Source organism: Ornithodoros turicata, chromosome 2, assembly GCF_037126465.1.
Source record: "Ornithodoros turicata isolate Travis chromosome 2, ASM3712646v1, whole genome shotgun sequence".
In the NCBI taxonomy this organism is placed as follows: Eukaryota; Metazoa; Arthropoda; class Arachnida; order Ixodida; family Argasidae; genus Ornithodoros; species Ornithodoros turicata.
In genome coordinates, this window is record NC_088202.1 from 95,866,780 (window position 1) to 95,885,535 (window position 18,756).

The 18,756-nt window shown below is 46.9% G+C and overlaps 1 protein-coding gene across 1 annotated transcript in view; it reads left to right on the top strand.

Moving 5' to 3' along the window:
* The window catches only part of LOC135383857 (uncharacterized), a 64,527-nt gene extending 46,201 nt beyond the window's left edge, over positions 1–18,326 (top strand). Inside the window, exons 5-7 of the mRNA XM_064613155.1 lie at positions 13,627–13,783; positions 15,770–15,919; positions 17,920–18,326. Coding sequence (XP_064469225.1) covers positions 13,627–13,783; positions 15,770–15,919; positions 17,920–18,256 — 644 coding nt within the window. The 3' untranslated portion in view covers positions 18,257–18,326. The remainder of the gene's footprint in view (positions 1–13,626; positions 13,784–15,769; positions 15,920–17,919) is intronic.
* The last annotated feature ends 430 nt before the right edge of the window (positions 18,327–18,756 follow it).

Consider the following 18,756-nt stretch of genomic DNA (forward strand, 5'->3'; position numbering starts at 1 on the left):
GGTGTAAAATTGAAGTAGCACGAACTGCAAAGGCAAAATATTGTGCTCCAACGGAAATCCATTATATAATGCAGTCTGCGCGACCTCTTCGGCACTGGCCGAGCTGCTCATCCTCAACTGCAGGGAAAGGGGGATGAGCGTTTTAAACATATTCCGGAACAGTACATTTGGGAGCCATTAGTAGTGGTCTACTTATCTGCAACTAGAGTAGTGTCAATCTTTAAATTAAGGAGAAAGTTAAGTAGCGAAACTTCTAATTAGGCGGCTAATTGAATTTAGAGCCTCTTTTTATGTCTGCCCCGCAGCTACAATATCAAATTCAGTAGCCATCTTTTAGCATGTTATTTGAAGTGACTGTGACACTTAAACGATAGACAGATTTGCTTATGCACACTAGAGAAATGAGGAAATAATTAATTTTAACTGCTTTAACGCGCTTTCGGGGCCTCGGTGTCGTCGCGTCACGCTGCTCCCCGTCGTTTGTTTCCTTATCGCGGCGCCGGTTCAGAAGGAATATTTAGAAGGAGTGGAAGCACTAGAAGAGATTTAGTAGATTGGAGGATGTTTACGATAACGGTTCCGAAAATATGATATGCCAAGCATCTGATTCGTTTGAAGCGGCTGACGTCACGTTCCTGATCTTGGGTCGACTGTAGTATAGCTTCCTAGGTTTTCCTCAGACGCTTTCAGACATATGTAGGCACAGTTCCCTGAGAAGTCGGCCCAGGACGCACATTCCCCAGGGCGTCAGTCGTGACGGTGCCCAACTCTGCGAGGCCGACAACGGCGAGCCCTTTCACCATCACCACCGCCGCAGAGCGCTTATGATGTGTTAAACTCCCTAATGTAATAAAATAACTCAGGAAAAAGTTGCTGCCGCGAGGACCCTAGCCTAGAATCCTCCTGATTTCCGGCCATGGGTGCTACCGTTACACCACGCCGGGCGGGCTCCTTGGGCGTTTGAGTCTTACGTGTTTGTGTCGTCCATGTTTGTGGCCTGCCTCGGCTAATGCTCTCTGTTTACATTCCCTGCTTCTTTTTGACTTCGTGTTGAGCGGCGTACAGATGTGTATGGACTAATCGGTAGACGACATCAGGAAGGAGTGAGTGACGGGGGTTGGTGTGCATTCTGGGCCGGCTTTAGGGAAAACTGTGCCGACATTCGCGCGGAAGATCCACAGTCGGTGGTAGGATACGAACCCACCACCTCCTAATCTTCCGCACGACCTTGACTACCACCAACGATCGCACACTTTTGCCCACTCGGTTGTTCCGCTGGAATCTCAGTGTTTGCACAGCGCGTCTCACGTGATGTCGTCCGCGTCGTCTGGCAACACGAACGCTGTGGAGTAACAGTGTATAGGCGGTGTGCTGCGGAGGGATGATGGCATTCGCGCAAGGTACGAGCCCAGCAAACCACCGACTGCACACAGATGTGCATAAGACGTCGCAACATGGATATTTGGATATCCAGTGGATTTTCGTGAGGGTCCAACTTACATCCACTGGATATCCATGGGAGCTGGACTTTACCCCTGTTTTCTGATCCTACGAATCTCCAGACAATGTATTTCATGGACATGTGGATATCAGGTGGATATTGTACGGTGTCAGTATAAAAAACCCGTAATTCAGTAGTTTTGATACTGTTTGTCGTTTGATCAGTAAGTATATTATAGTATCATAGACCAAGGTTATTATTTAAGGTGTTATTGTTAAAAATGCTCTCACTCCCCCAAAACGCTAAAAAAACAGCAGGCTCCCTTTTTGTCCCCTCCACAGCGAGCGCGGATTTCAAGGGAGACCAGATCATTCGCAGTGGCCTCTGTTGGCGAAACGGCTGGAGGCCCGAGCATATATACTGAAGTACAAGTTGTTGGGGCACGTTCATTCTAAGTGTATTGGGCGTAAAACGTTTGGTACGGTGAAAGGGGCTGTCTTTGCAAGTAGCTCACCTATCTGCAGAGTCAAGGTATAACCAATAACGTGACTCACATTCCTTCCTGCCAAATACTGTGTCTTAAATTCAAGCTATCGTTTATAATGTGATTAGCTGCTTAGTGGAGCTGTAAGTGATCGAATTCCACTGTTGCTTGACGAGCGTTACGCATAGATAAATACTTTCGCCGCTTGCAGCACGTGAACGATAAAAATATATAACGATTTTACTTGTTCCTCCATATCCAGTCAGCGTTTACAGAAGTTTTTGCTTGCTTTCAGCACAACAAAAATGTCGCAGTCAGAACAAGACATCATAAACTTCACATTTATCCGTATATCTTCCTGCAAAGTCCTGGCGACGTTCTTGTGACATTCAACCAGTGCCCAAAATCTCGTGTACTGGATCTTGAGGCTGCTTCCTCCAGTCAAATACCCAAAATGCGATATCCTGCAGATGTACCTAGGACATCTGTTGTTTACTGGGTAATACCGAAACGCGAATGTCGTTCTGAGACATCCAGTAGATATCGCATGGTAGTCCAGATATTCAGGATGTTCGCGACCTTATGGGGATGTCCTATGGATATGAGTGGTTTACTGGGAGGTGGTTCCATAAGTTTCCGGCCCGAGGTAGAAAATGCGCGCGAATTTGAAAATGCAATTAAGGAGGCGTGGTGCCATGTGTTGGAGATCCGGAGCACCACCCTCAACCGTCTCCATGCTCTTGTCGGTTGGAGAGCGGCATTTCAAACAGCCAGGGTGCACTCTTCAGTTAAAATAGAAAAAATGGAGTACCGCGCTGTGATAAAATTCTTGACAAAAGAGGGACTTTCACCTAAAGAAATTAAAGCGCGACTGGACAACGTGTACAGGGAAGCCTCTCCGTCGTACACAACGGTAAAAGACTGGGCTAAGCAGTTTCGACTGGGGCGAGAGTCCATTGAAGATGATCCACGCGATGGTCGTCCAGTGGAAGTGGTGACACAAGAAAATTTGTCTCTTGTCCAGAAGGAAGTGCTGAGCGACAGTCGTCTGAAGGTGAAGGAAATCTCAGAAAGGCTGGGGCTTTCCAAAACAACCGTTTTTCATCATCGGCGAGGGCCTTCACATGAAAAAGGTCAGTGCGAGATGGGTGCCACGACTTCTCTCGTCAGTTCAAAAGCAACAGTGCGTCATCTGTGCCGAAGAGTTTTTGGAGCTCTGTCAAGAGAACGAAGAAGAAATATTGAAGTCAATTGTCACAGGGGATGAGACTATGGTGCTCTACTATGATCCTCTTTCGAAAAAGGAGTCGATGGAATGGCGCTGTAGCGGGCCGTGGACAACGACGAAGATGGCCACGCGCCTGGAGCACCTGCCTGAGTTCCACCGGCGCGGCCATGGAGATAGGCCACCGTCATCGCCTCTCCGTGGCATACCATCATCGCCGGTCGGGACTCATGTAGAGGAACTCCACCTCCTCTACATTTGGTGACCCGAACTATGAACACCACGTTCGTCGCAATTATGCCCTTGACCATCCCAAATTTCTGACAACACCATCGACTACAAGCACTACCACGGCACGCTCTCCCTGGAAGCCCCTACCATTACTCGACTCATCACGAGGACATCACGACCGCTGCTCGCCTCTCGATCAACACGCCGACCGCTCCCGTCCCGCTTCCGTCCACGCTTCCGATCCGCTACTGACGACCCACCGACCCGCACCGCTCGACCGGCCGCTCACTGATCATCGCATCCGCCCATCGACCATCACTTCACGGCTTCCAGGGACCGACCTGCGCTGTCCATGGCTTCCGGCACACTGACGACGCACCGCTTCATTTCCACATCTCGACTCGCATCCGCTGCCGGCCGCGACAACTGAGCAACGTGCTCCCCTGCCGGTTTCGGCAGTCGCGGCAGCCGACGCCACGGCACGCTTCAGCCGGCGTCTCGGCAGTCAACACAGCTAACGCAGCCTCACTTCCTGGGACCATACGAGCTCTCGCTCCTGTGCCGGTTGCGGCACCCCAGACGACTCCAGCGCCCGTCCACGACTTCAACGACTTCGCCCTAATCGACTTCTTCCTGCCACGTGTGCTTTGCCGTGCCATGGACATGTCCAGCCGTGCGCGTCATCCACGGTCGCTCTTGCTTCTCCCTCTGTGTCGACGTGATTCTTCGATCTTTCTTGTCGCCGCTCCGCGTCTGAGGGGGGAGCACTGTAGCGGGCCGTGGACAACGACGAAGATGGCCACGCGCCCGGAGCACCTGCCTTAGTTCCACCGGCGCGGCCATGGAGATAGGCCACCGTCATTGCCTCTCCGTGGCATACCATCATCGCCGGTCGGGACTCATGTAGAGGAACTCCACCTCCTCTACAGCGCAAACCAGGAGAAGCACCCCCAAGAAAAGCCAAGGTCACACAATCCACAAAGAAGATCATGGCAACAATATTTTGGGATTGTCACGGGATCCTCCTCATCGACTTCAAAGAGAGGAACACCACAATGAATGCGACTTATTATGCTTCACTCCTGCACCGACAGCGAGACGCCATCAAGGAAAAGAGGTGCGGCAGGTTGAGTCGAGGTGTCCGGTTGCTCCAGGACAATGCCCCTGTCCACACGGCTTCTGTTGCCAAGGCTGGACTGAAGGAGTGCTGCTTCGAAGATATCCACCACCCACCCTACAGTCCACACTTGGCACCGAGTGACTACGTCCTGTTCTCAAACTTGAAGAGGGACGTCAGAGGACGGAGATTTCAAAACGATAGTGAGGTGCAAGAGGCAGTTTTCCAGCATTTTGCGGACAAAACTTAGGACTATTTTTCCAAGGGTATAAGAATGCTGGTTGAAAGGTGTAAAAAGTGCATCGAAGTTAAGGGTGACTATGTCGAAAAGTGATACACTTGTTTCGTCTCTATGACTATTAAAAGTTGGTCGGGTCGGAAACTTATGGAACCACCCTCGTACATGCTTGTAGCTTTTTGTCCGGGATCACAGACATCTTAGGCCGAAAACGCAAACACACACACACACAAAAAAAAAAAAAAAACAGCAGAGATGTCGCAGATGTGCCGGGGATGCTGCTGCGGGAGTTGCAGATGTGGTGACCGAAAATGAGGAACGTAAGCGGCGTGCGGCCAATAACGGCAGGATGCGGCGTGCGGCAAAGCGTGCCGCCATTACACTCGACCAGGTGTTCAGAGATGCGCACCAAAGAGTATAGAGACTATAACAAGATGTGAACGCTTTTGGAGCCGCTGTGCTCGGGGCCTACATGGCAACCTATGGTCGCTGTTGCCGGTGCGCCCCAGGAAAATTATGTACACCCCACTTGTGACCAGAAGGGCGCACTCATGGCAGTCTCAGCAGCTGCTGAACCGGTTTCAGTACGAGGGGGACGAATTTTTGTTGGTTGGGCGACAACAACAACAGTTTCTGTCCAGGTGCACGGGTGCACACTCATGCGCACCCTCGTACTATTGTTCTTTATTAAACCTGTAACACTTCCAGCAGGTAGTTGCTTCTGTTTTTGCTGCCACTATACAGGTTATGGTCTCTAGGTTATGGGTGTTCAGCTATAGAATAACTATCGCTGGTAAATGCACTATTATGCGATAGTATGGGAGCAGCTGCATGATCTCTAACCTCTTATTAGTATTTCCTTGTTATTGTAGAGAAAATTTATTATGAACGTAATACACAAGCTCTACTTAACCCTTGTTTACAACAATAAATTGATTTGCTATGACTATGAGTACTATTTGAACTACCATGGGATAATTTAAGATACCTGAATGGTTTCTGACATGTTATGACTATTTGCTGGTTTGTAGCTAGAAATTGATTGTTATGAATACAACTATTCTTTGCACAACAAATGGACATTATAAGACTACCTACATAATCTATGTAGGAAGGGAGTTGCCTCAGGACAGAAGCCGCCGATATTTCGAACAGAGACTGTTCTTCTTCTGGGCACCGTCCTCATCATTGGCATGGTATTTAAAGGGTTAGGTGTGACGTGTTTAAAGGTTCATGCGAATTGTGGGTCAACAGCCCGGAGGGAAGAAAGGTCCGTACGGGTTTTTACGGCGGGAGTGAATGGCTGCTTTGTTAGAGTGTGGAGGGGATTATGTGAATGTAGTGATCTAGGCTACAGACCGGTTGCAGAAAAATGGAAGGTTCACGAACACGTGGACGAAACGGGACAACAGGCAAGAATTCGCAAGCATAGCGAAAGATAAGGAGGTTAGTGGTTACGTGGGGAAAATTCCAGAACGAGCAAATTTTTTTTTTTTTTTAAATATATATTTGTAATACAAAGTTGTGGCATGCAATAAAGAGAGCAGAAAGCAGTGGCCATGCAGAACATAACAGATGATAATGGAGGTAGATGGGAAAAGCATATTTTATTTGTGAAGTGTTTCTAGGGTGCCTTGTGATTTGTTGATACCGGACGGGTGAAGAGCGTTGAACTTGTATATGAGATAAGACTCCCTATCACGTCTGTCACGTGTGGATCTAAACCCGGTTTCTAGAATATATAGTTTAATGTTGTCAAAATTGTGACCAGGAACGTTAAAGTGTTCGGCGACTGCTTTGGGGAGTTTGTTGGACGTGTCGGTTCTGTGTCCGGTAAGGCGGTTGTTCATTTGTTGGCCGGTTTCACCAATGTATTGCATAGAGCAGTCGCCGCATTCAATGCAGTATATAACATTGGAGCTTGTGCATGTGAATGCGTGGTTAACGGGGTGGGTGTAATTGCTCGCAGTGCTTTTGATGGAGTTAGCGTGTTGAACGTGGCTTGCATGTTTTGCAGCGCGGGAGGTTGCAGGGTCGTGTTCCCGTGTACGGGGCGCTCGTTTTGCTGATTTTGGCATTGACCAAGGAGTCTGCCAGGTTTCTTGCGCGTCGGTATGTCACCTGTATGGGATTTGTGAATATGTTGTTAAGTCGGTCACTGCTTTGGAGGAGGGGCTCGTGCTTCTGTAGAATGGCTTTGATGTTTGGAAGTGCGTTGGAATATCTTGTGATGAAGCTTATTTGGCACGCGTCGGGATTTTTTCGGTTTTCCAGAACCTCGTTTCGATCGAGTGTGAGTGCCTTGCGACGGAATTCGGTTAGGAGGGAGTCTGGATAGTCCCTTTGGGCAAGTGTACTGCAGAGTTCGTCAAGCTTCTCAGCGTAATCTGTGTCGTTTGAACAAATTCTGCGTAGTCTTACACTCTGCCCATTAGGAATTCCAACCTTACAGTGACGCGGGTGGTGACTCTTGAAGTGAAGGTATTGTTGTTTGTCAGTTGGCTTTTTGTACAGGGTTGTGACGAGGTTGCCGTTGTCTAGTGATATCGTGGTGTCGAGGAAGTTAATTAAGTGAGTTGACTGTTGTGATGTGAACTTTATGTTGCTATGCGCGGTGTTCAGTAGATCTACGAACTTTTGAAATTCATGTTCCCCGTGTTCCCATATTATCAGTATATCATCGATGTATCGAAGGTACACCGTGGGTTTTAATGAGAGGGCGCTGAGAACTTTGTTTTCTAGGAACCCCATGAAGATATTTGCGTATGTGGGTGCAACAGGTGTGCCCATACTTGTACCGTGTACTTGTAGGTAGTATTCACCATTGAACTCGAAGTAGTTCAGTTTAAGAACCAAGTCCATTAGAGCGAGTATGGTTTCCGTGTCTTTTCTGGTGTTTGTAGTAGAAAGGGTATTGCAGAGGGCTGTGATTCCGTCGTTGTGTGGGATGTTAGTATACAGTGATGTCACATCCAGCGTGGCTAGTATTGTGTCCCTACCAAATGTACGAGTGTTGTTTATATCTCTGATTATTCTGAGGAGGTGGGGTGTGTCTTGTACATGCGATGGCAGTGTTGTCGGAATATGGTTTAAATAGTGGTCCAGGAATTTCGAGAGTCTTTCTGTTGGTGTGTTGTTATTAGATACAATTGGCCTGCCGGGGATGTCAGCCGTGTAGAGCTCGTTGGCGTGTACCTTGTGGATTTTGGGCAGTAAATAGAAACGACCTGCGTCTGTGTTTGATGGGGTGAGATATCTGAGGTCATCACGTGTGATGAGCTTTCGTTCGTGGAGGTCCTGTATGGTATGGGTTATTAGCGCCGTGTACTCCTTTGTTGGGTCATGGTCCAGTTTGAGGTAGTGTTGCGTATTGTTGAGTTGCCTATGTGCTTCAGAGATATATTTATCTGTGGGCCAGATGACGATACTCCCACCCTTATCTGCGGGCTTGATAATGCAACACAAGAAAACAACAACGACCTCCGACTACCATCAACCTGGACACCAAATCACGGCCGAGAACCCGCACTAGACCTGTACATTAAACAAGTAAGCAACGACATCCTTCGCGGTATTTCCCAAAGCTCGCGTGGTCACAACCTCACTAAAACACAACGTGACATCATCAATGCGCTAGCTGACAGAGATGATATCATTATCAAGCCCGCAGATAAGGGTGGGAGTATCGTCATCTGGCCCACAGATAAATATATCTCTGAAGCACATAGGCAACTCAACAATACGCAACACTACCTCAAACTGGACCATGACCCAACAAAGGAGTACATGGCGCTAATAACCCATACCATACAGGACCTCCACGAACGAAAGCTCATCACACGTGATGACCTCAGATATCTCACCCCATCAAACACAGACGCAGGTCGTTTCTATTTACTGCCCAAAATCCACAAGGTACACGCCAACGAGCTCTACACGGCTGACATCCCCGGCAGGCCAATTGTATCTAATAACAACACACCAACAGAAAGACTCTCGAAATTCCTGGACCACTATTTAAACCATATTCCGACAACACTGCCATCGCATGTACAAGACACACCCCACCTCCTCAGAATAATCAGAGATATAAACAACACTCGTACATTTGGTAGGGACACAATACTAGCCACGCTGGATGTGACATCACTGTATACTAACATCCCACACAACGACGGAATCACAGCCCTCTGCAATACCCTTTCTACTACAAACACCAGAAAAGACACGGAAACCATACTCGCTCTAATGGACTTGGTTCTTAAACTGAACTACTTCGAGTTCAATGGTGAATACTACCTACAAGTACACGGTACAAGTATGGGCACACCTGTTGCACCCACATACGCAAATATCTTCATGGGGTTCCTAGAAAACAAAGTTCTCAGCGCCCTCTCATTAAAACCCACGGTGTACCTTCGATACATCGATGATGTACTGATAGTATGGGAACACGGGGAACATGAATTTCAAAAGTTCGTAGATCTACTGAACACCGCGCATAGCAACATAAAGTTCACATCACAACAGTCAACTCACTTAATTAACTTCCTCGACACCACGATATCACTAGACAACGGCAACCTCGTCACAACCCTGTACAAAAAGCCAACTGACAAACAACAATACCTTCACTTCAAGAGTCACCACCCGCGTCACTGTAAGGTTGGAATTCCTAATGGGCAGCGTGTAAGACTACGCAGAATTTGTTCAAACGACACAGATTACGCTGAGAAGCTTGACGAACTCTGCAGTACACTTGCCCAAAGGGACTATCCAGACTCCCTCCTAACCGAATTCCGTCGCAAGGCACTCACACTCGATCGAAACGAGGTTCTGGAAAACCGAAAAAATCCCGACGCGTGCCAAATAAGCTTCATCACAAGATATTCTAACGCACTTCCAAACATCAAAGCCATTCTACAGAAGCACGAGCCCCTCCTCCAAAGCAGTGACCGACTTAACAACATATTCACAAATCCCATACAGGTGACATACCGACGCGCAAGAAACCTGGCAGACTCCTTGGTCAATGCCAAAATCAGCAAAACGAGCGCCCCGTACACGGGAACACGACCCTGCAACCTCCCGCGCTGCAAAACATGCAAGCACGTTCAACACGCTAACTCCATCAAAAGCACTGCGAGCAATTACACCCACCCCGTTAACCACGCATTCACATGCACAAGCTCCAATGTTATATACTGCATTGAATGCGGCGACTGCTCTATGCAATACATTGGTGAAACCGGCCAACAAATGAACAACCGCCTTACCGGACACAGAACCGACACGTCCAACAAACTCCCCAAAGCAGTCGCCGAACACTTTAACGTTCCTGGTCACAATTTTGACAACATTAAACTATATATTCTAGAAACCGGGTTTAGATCCACACGTGACAGACGTGATAGGGAGTCTTATCTCATATACAAGTTCAACGCTCTTCACCCGTCCGGTATCAACAAATCACAAGGCACCCTAGAAACACTTCACAAATAAAATATGCTTTTCCCATCTACCTCCATTATCATCTGTTATGTTCTGCATGGCCACTGCTTTCTGCTCTCTTTATTGCATGCCACAACTTTGTATTACAAATATATATTAAAAAAAAAAAAAAAATTGCTCGTTCTGGAATTTTCCCCACGTAACCACTAACCTCCTTATCTTTCGCTATGCTTGCGAATTCTTGCCTGTTGTCCCGTTTCGTCCACGTGTTCGTGAACCTTCCATTTTTCTGCAACCGGTCTGTAGCCTAGATCACTACATTCACATAATCCCCTCCACACTCTAACAAAGCAGCCATTCACTCCCGCCGTAAAAACCCGTACGGACCTTTCTTCCCTCCGGGCTGTTGACCCACAATTCGCATGAACCTTTAAACACGTCACACCTAACCCTTTAAATACCATGCCAATGATGAGGACGGTGCCCAGAAGAAGAACAGTCTCTGTTCGAAATATCGGCGGCTTCTGTCCTGAGGCAACTCCCTTCCTACATCTCTACCGGTTCGCTGGATTTCAACCCATCTACATAATCTATGACCTGTTATGAAAATACCCTGGTTTACAGCTACAAATGGTCTTTTTGTGACTACTCTAATGGGCTTTTTGTGACTACTTTTGCGTCTGCTCTAAAGCACACTAGAGCGCTAAAGCTGAGACTTTCGCAGGACCCGCATCTCGAACTGCTCTGCTACGTCGATGCGGACTGGGCAGGAAACCTGGTGGATCGCAAGTCAACCAGTGGTTACTTGATTGTGCTCGGCGGAAGCCCTATTTCATGGTTCAGTCGGAAACAGTTGACAGTTGCGTAACAACGGAACAGTAACGGAAGCAGAATACGTTTCGGCCGCACATGCATCTCAGGAGGTACTCTGGTTACGACAGCTTCTACCAGACTTCGGACACAGCGTCGACAAACCTACTTGCATGTTGGAGGACAAGCATCTTGGAGTGCATCAAGTTGTCCCTTGGTGAGGGGATCCGAGCCAGAATTAAGCATATCGATGTTCGTCACCATCATTTACGTGACTTGGTCGCTCGCAAGGTTGTCAGCCACCAATATTGCCAAAGTAGCAACATGGTAGCAGACGGCCTAACCAAGCCACTTAATATTCCTCGTCTTCGGCACGAAGCCCTCAGAATTCAGATGGGGTTGATTTAAGAGTAGTTGCCGAGGGGGGGGGGGGGGTGTTGATTGGGCGACAACAACGACAGTTTCTGTCCAGGTGCACGGGCGCACAGTCACGCGCACCCTCGTACTATTGTTCTTTAGTAAACCTGTAACACTTCCAGCAGGTAGTTGCTTCTGTTTTTGCTGCCACTCTACAATTTTTGCAATGAATCATTACGATGCAACCTGGATGTATCATTTCACCCCAGAGACAAAAAGAAGCAGCATGAAATCGTGACATAAAGCTTCTTCGCCGCCAAAGTATAGCAAGATGCAGCTGTCTGCTGGGGTGTCCGTGGGAAGTGCCTTCTGGGACGTGCGGTGTGTCATCCATGTGAACTTCTTGGAGCAAGGGTTAATGTGCAGTTCTACTCCGCGTTGATAAAGGGTGCCGTGCGAAACGCAATTCGCAAGAAAAGGCATGGGATGTTGCCCGGAAGGGTCATTCTTCTTCATGACAATGCCGGACCTCACACGGCAGATTTGACGGTAGCTACCCTGACCGCAATCCGCTGGGAAGTTTTGCTACATATCCCTTACAGTCCAGACTTAGCCCTCCAGAAAGATGTCATGCAGAGGCTACGATAGCAGCCCACACCTTTCTACGCCATAGGTATCAAAGCGTTGCCACAGCGATGGAAGTGGTGCCTAGATGCGCAGGTGATTACCTTGAAAAACTGACGTTGTTTGGCGCTTCTTGAATTTTCCATTATATTTATAGAAATAAAAGAGTCGGTCAACCTATAACGACCCTTGTTCTACGTGAAAACTCTTCGGTAATACGGCGACTTTCGCTTATGAGCGCAGTTTTGACGCGACCACGTCGCATGGAATACGGTGTTACGTTCCTGGCTATACAAACACGTCCGGTTCTAACCCCGAAGAGACATTCCACAAGTCGACCACACTCTCTGCAGACTTACACAAACTCTCAAAGACTTGCAGAACCTCCGTCCGCAAGCACGCCCGTCAGTCGCCAAACGGCGCTCTCTGATTGGAATTTTCCGAACCACAGAGTGCTCCTGGACTTGTCCATGTGACGTTTTCTTTGATTTCCAGAGAGCGCCGACATGCTCTCAGCATCCGGCAGCGTCTGCTCTTGCCATGCATTACATCAAATTGCACAGAAACTATTCCACTAATTCGTATTGGCTTTTCGGCGTTGTTGACGGCTATTCCACGCCGAGAGTGGAGGTGACCCAGGTTCGAATCCAGGCGCCGGCTGTGTTGTCTGTGTGTTTTCTCTGGGTTTTACTCATACCGGGGGGCTTTGAGACAAATGTCGGTGGGCCAAGGACGCACGATCACCCCTGGGATACGCGTGACGTTGCGCGCCTGAGCGTGACCGACTACGGCGAGCAGTTCCAACCACCACCACCTGTGGTCGGCGATGAACGAAGAGCAAAACGACGCTGTGGTTTCGGAATCGACCGGGCCGAATGAGACAGTCCATTTAAGTAATTCTGAGGAACCGTGTTCCGCATTTTCGTTGGAGTGTCCTGTATCATATCTCTGACATTTATAACATTTTGTGGTAAGGAATTATCGGTATATTAGCAAGTTAATTCGCCTATCCGCGATCACACGTTCGCGTGTATCATAGAACTCTCATAATAACAAGAAAGTAACCAGCGAAGGGGGGGGGGGGCATCTCAACGTGTGGGCCGCGCCTTGATCGATGCGTTAGGCCTAGCGTGTTACGAACGGTGCCTCCTACAAGTTCCGCGCACCGTTCTTTCATGTCGCGGGACCAGGTTTAGACCGTACGATATACTCTCGTTCCTTACGGAATAAGACACAATCCAAGCGCACACGTGAGAGCGGACAAAACAAACACACTTCGCACACGGCATGGCACACGGAGCTTTGCGGAAGCAAGTATGATTTTGATTGGATTGGATACCATGGCGCCGAACGCGCCTGGTCTCTAGACGTTGAAAGGCTGTGGCCGAATCCACAATACCGATCATGACGGCTCCCGGACTTGGATGCTGGGAGAGGGTCTCGCCTCCGTACAACTCCTTTGCTCTCCCCTATTACTCTCTCTCCCAGCTTTCCCAGTTCTAGCTTCTCTCCTTCTGATTTCTATGGCATTGACACACGCATAGGCGTGAGCATATGCCAGTCATTATCTGCTGTGTTGTTCGCCAAGTGATGACGTTTTCAGCAATTCTACAGCTACTTGACGGCACTCACCTGTTTTATCTCTCAGGTACAAAATGGTGCGGAATGGGAAACAGGGCAGAAGACGATGAACTCGGGACAGCTGAAGCCACCGACAAGTGTTGTCGGGAGAGCGACTTATTGGAAAATCATATTCCGCTCTTTGGGACCTTGGATGACATCGAAAATAAATACCCATATGTCATGTAAGCACAGTCATGAAGTTTTATCTGGGAAGGTTCGACGAAAAGCACAGAAAATTGCACAAAAATCGACTAGTAGACACACTGCATTAAAGAAACAGAAAAAGCTTTACGTGCAGCAGCCAACGTCCTTTACGGGCCACACACCTCGCATCTCTTTTTAAATCTTTCTTCAATGCATTAACATAAACTCTTGCTTTCTCTAAAATCAGAAATGCATTAAAATATAACACAAATAAGGAGCATTGCAAACTTGCGTGAAAACACTTCCTCTCGGTCATGCGTTTCACTGAACACTGGTATGTTCCACGGCCGCGAACAAATTACGGTTCCAAAAGCTACAATACATCCTCCCACACACACTAAATATACTAAAGCTATCTGAGGAGCAATTACCGCTTGTTTCCCAAGAAAATATTATTCGTCCTAACATGCGAACAGGGACGAAAAGCGACTATTCGTGTTGCATCATCTTCACACTCTCCAGTACTGCGTACGGTACAATAATAGTGATTTTGAACAGCCGTCATCTGCAGTCTTTGCTGTCATGCATTACCGAGAGCCAGACTTGTGCGTAACGCGTTACTAGTACTTGCGTTACTTGTAATCAATTACCTTTTTGAGTAATTTGTCGTGTAATCAGTTACTTTACTATCAAAGTAATTTTTCGAGTAATCAATTACTTTTCTGAGTAATCGATTACTCAGTAATTGATTACTTTTCCGGCAGAGATTAGCTTATCTTTCAGATGTTCTGCCCCAAGTCAGGCCCTGGTGCCATCAGCCCTTGTTGGGCTGTTCTACTATAGCAAGCGGAGGTCATTGTAATAACGCTCTGGAATTTCAGAGTCTCTCTCCCTAATCTCTTCTTACACCAGTGTGATGGTACCTGAAGCTTTGGAGGTTTAGTGAGTCATGGGGAAGCTCCACGCAATGCTCTTCCACAATGGGGTCAACGTCTTCCCGGGCGTACAGATCTCCTTGTCCTACGTGTTTTTGTTTGTCATGTTATTTCAGCTGTTCCGCTGTTGAACCTTTTTTTTTTTTTTTTTTTTCTGAGGCACACAAAGACGGTTACAATTTGGGTGAATGCAGAGTAACGACCGAAGTAACGCGTTACTTTTCTACTCGTTACACAATTACATTTGAAGTCGAGTAATTGGTAATGGTAATCAATTGCTTTTTCCACAGAAGTAACGGTAACGGTAATCAATTACTTTTTTCGAGTAACGGGCACAAGTCTGCCGAGAGCAAGAAGGGTGAGACTGGCCAAGCTGTTCTTACAGCTTCTTCCCCATCCACCCCTTCCCTCTTGGTATTTGTAGCCTTTGTATCCTATGTGCATATATGTGTGAATGCATATAATGCTGTTCAAACAAATATCAATAAACTCAAACTCTCTTAAAAGGGTTTAGTTTCGTGCCAATTCTCAGAATCCTTCTCGAAAAGAATGCTATATGAGTGAAGCAGTACTAAATAGCAATTTCGGACCTAGTTTAACCGCGGTGTTTCGTGTTACTCCTGAGCGCGAGCAGCCAAGGTACACTGAAGCAATATAATCAACTAATGCAGCTCTGAAAAGTAGTTGCACCAGAGATCACTCTAGCCGCTCAACATTACCAGCCTACGGTTTAGCAGTGTCTGTAGGACTAGCTGGTGTAGTGAAGCTTCAGTCAGCCAGTGAGGGATCTTCCCCAACAGCCCCCACCCCGTAACGCCCCCCAAATGCCTGCCAGAAAGGCCAGAAAAGCAGCAAATATGGGTGCCTCCCCCTCCTACGGGGCACCAATGCCTCCACGAAAGAAAAATCCTGGAAACCCCTGAAGCCAGGTTATTCCGCAGACAATCTTACTTTTCACAGTGTCTCGCATCTCTTACAGCATGTCCCATGTATTTGCCTGCTCCCGTTGATTTACATGTTCACTGCACTTCAAGTGCGTGGCCTCGTTATTCAGCAATACCTCAGCACGATCGCTGTGTATCTTTTCAGCTCCAGCTGTGATGACGACAAGAAACTGTATGCTTGCTTACTGAACGACAGTAGCAAAGCGTCGAAAGAATTTGGTCAATTCTATTTTGATGTAATGAAGGCAAGGTGTTATGCGAACACCTACCCTATGAAGTGCACAAAAACAAAGCTGTAAGTATAGGATATGTGGTTACATTTTGACATTGGCTATAACGCTACGGCATATCTAGGGTGCTTTTAAATGCAGTAGCATTCTCTAACGCATTTTTGTGGCATCGGTGTAGCCCTTGTACTTCTGCGCGATTTCTGCCAGGTGATGGAAGTCCAACAAAAAGTGTTCCTTCAGTGCTCCTATAAAGTGAGGCATATTGACGAGCCCTGAGCAGGATGAAACTGTTATCGTGTATCCTATCCAACAGTGATGTATCCTGACGGTGTAGCCAATGACATTCCGCCTCCACTTTGTGAATTTATCTCGAAGCAGGGAACATGTCGTCTGAAAGATGTTCTACCCAATTGCTGGCGGTAATGTGTTGAAATGGAAGAACAAGTCGCCTCACAGTGAGACCAGAAGTCACACGGTGTCCAAAGAGTTTAGAAGCTTTTACGGAAGAGCGTTGGTGGGCTGGACTTGGCCATAGACCAAGCAATTTTGACATAGTTAGAGGGCAAGAGTCCAGCTGATTTAGGGACACTACAAGAGAGGATCTGAAAGGATGGTATACAGGGTGTTTCCTTTTACCTGCAACAAATTTTCATAAAAAGGGGAGTTGCCTTAGGGCGGTTTTACTTTTGTCATTGGATTGCTCGACGGAGCTGCTACTTGGAAACCTATTTTTTGCTCAGTTAGGGGACTAATTAACGTAGCTATTTTCATCAACTTTTTAATTATCGACTTTAGGGAGCACATATTAAAGCCTGATCCCCATATGATACGCTCCAACCACTGATGAAGCACTAAAGTAATATCAGCGCGTGCTATAGACCGAAGTAAGTCGCCTCGGCCGTCCGCTGGAAACAGAAAGCGATCTCCGAAAGAGCGACGATGACGTCGATATCTCCGCCCTCACTTAACGTCACAGAAAAACGTCATACGTGACGTTGGCAAACCTTTATCGCGGTATGTTTCACAATGTTTGTTTTCTTTTTCTTTTTCCTTCCTTTCGTTTTCGTTCCTTCATGCGTTCACAGTCGCTTGCCGTATCAGTCATTTCATCCTGCCGGGAACAGCTCTTGCCCTTCCCCGGTGTGATAAGCGCTGATATGTGTTGGTAATGCGCAAAGCTATTTGCAAGCAAAAAAGAAAAACAAAACAAAACGAATATCGTGAAACATTACGTTTTTCCGTGACGCTAAGTGAGGGCGGAGATATCGACGTCACCGTCGCTCTTTTGCCGACCACTTGAGGTGCGCAACGCAACAGACGGCAGAGCTGAGATAATTAGGTCTGTGGCGCGTGCTGCGATTACTTTCGTGCTTCGTCAGTGGTTCGAGTGCATCAAGTGAAGATCAGGCTTTAATATTACAATTGCAATGTGCTCCCTAAAGTCAATAATTAAAAAGTTGATTGAAATATCTCTGTTAATTAGTCCCCCTAACTGAGAATAAATACGGCCTGATAGTAGCAGCACGGTCGAGTAATCCAATGGCGAAAGTAAAACCGTCCTAAGGCAACTCCACTTTTTATGAAAATTTGTTGACTCTAAAAAAAAGCACCCTGTATAGTGCGGGCAATGGAGAAGGATGTGCTCTAGATCTTACAGATCACCACAGTGAGGGTATCTTGGCGAGTCGATCAACTTGTCGCATGCGGTAACGTCACTTAGCCGTAGAAATCACACTGTGTCGCATCCGATGAAGTAAATGAATTAATGCAGCGTCTCGACAACAGGTGTTTCGTGCCATCCGGAGAGCGAGCGTTGCATCATCTCTTGCAAGTTGGGGGGGGGGGGGGGAGATCTAGAGGACCATTTGTGTAGTTGTTATCCTTGCGTTGCGTCAACATGCACTCTTTTTACACTTGATGGGTGCAGTTTCACTAAACGGATAATGTTTCTGCTATGCCTGTTTCCTAAAATGTTTGACTGTCCTACTTCAGCACAATAATTCATTGTTTCATAATTAGTTGAACTGAACCCACCGATAACACACGTAACTTTAATATCTTACAGAAAAATCTTGTCATTCAAGAGAAAGTGCGTAAATTACACGCTAGAAACTGAGAAGGAGAGAAAATACCAGTTATTTAAACCAGTCAACTTCTATTGGGAATATGTCACAAAGTGGAATATGCCAGCAGCGAAACGACGACCCGTGAAAGGCGTGGACCCTCCAGGATCTTGGAAACTTATAGATATCTACGACAAGGACAAACCTCCAGAGGACAAAAACATACTCAAGCGTGTGAGCACAGTCAAGCCACCTCTCGACCAAGCAAACACCACCCGAAAGGATGAGCTGAATATCACTGAAACTTCCCTTATGAGAAAGTGTAATACTACTATATAAAATGTCTATTGTCATTCGTCAGGAGCTGTACGGAGTAATTCGATAAAGAGTTAATAAACGCTGTATGAACTTCCTGTAGAAAGTCTGTTGGGAATTGGCCAATGAGTTCTTACTGAGCCCGTATAGTAGAAAATCTATAAACAAATGGTTGTTGAACCTCTATAAACCAGCATCACGAAGCTTCCATAAAATCAATAAAAAATTGATAGCCCTCGTATGAATTTCCTGTAGAGGGTCTGTTGCGAATTGGCCACTGATTTCTTATTGAGCTTTTATTGCGACAGGGTCTATAAATTTCATAATGAATCTGCGTTGCAAAACGATTATTGCGTCCCTATTGAACCTGTATTGCAATAGGCTATAGAATTACTATTGCGTCTGTACTGCAAAATTGTTACCGTATTTGTACTGAGTTCGTATTGAAAATATTTTTAAGGTCCCTTATTTTTTAATTCCGTGCTAGCGCCGTGAAGTAACTGGGACTATTAGCGGATTGCGAA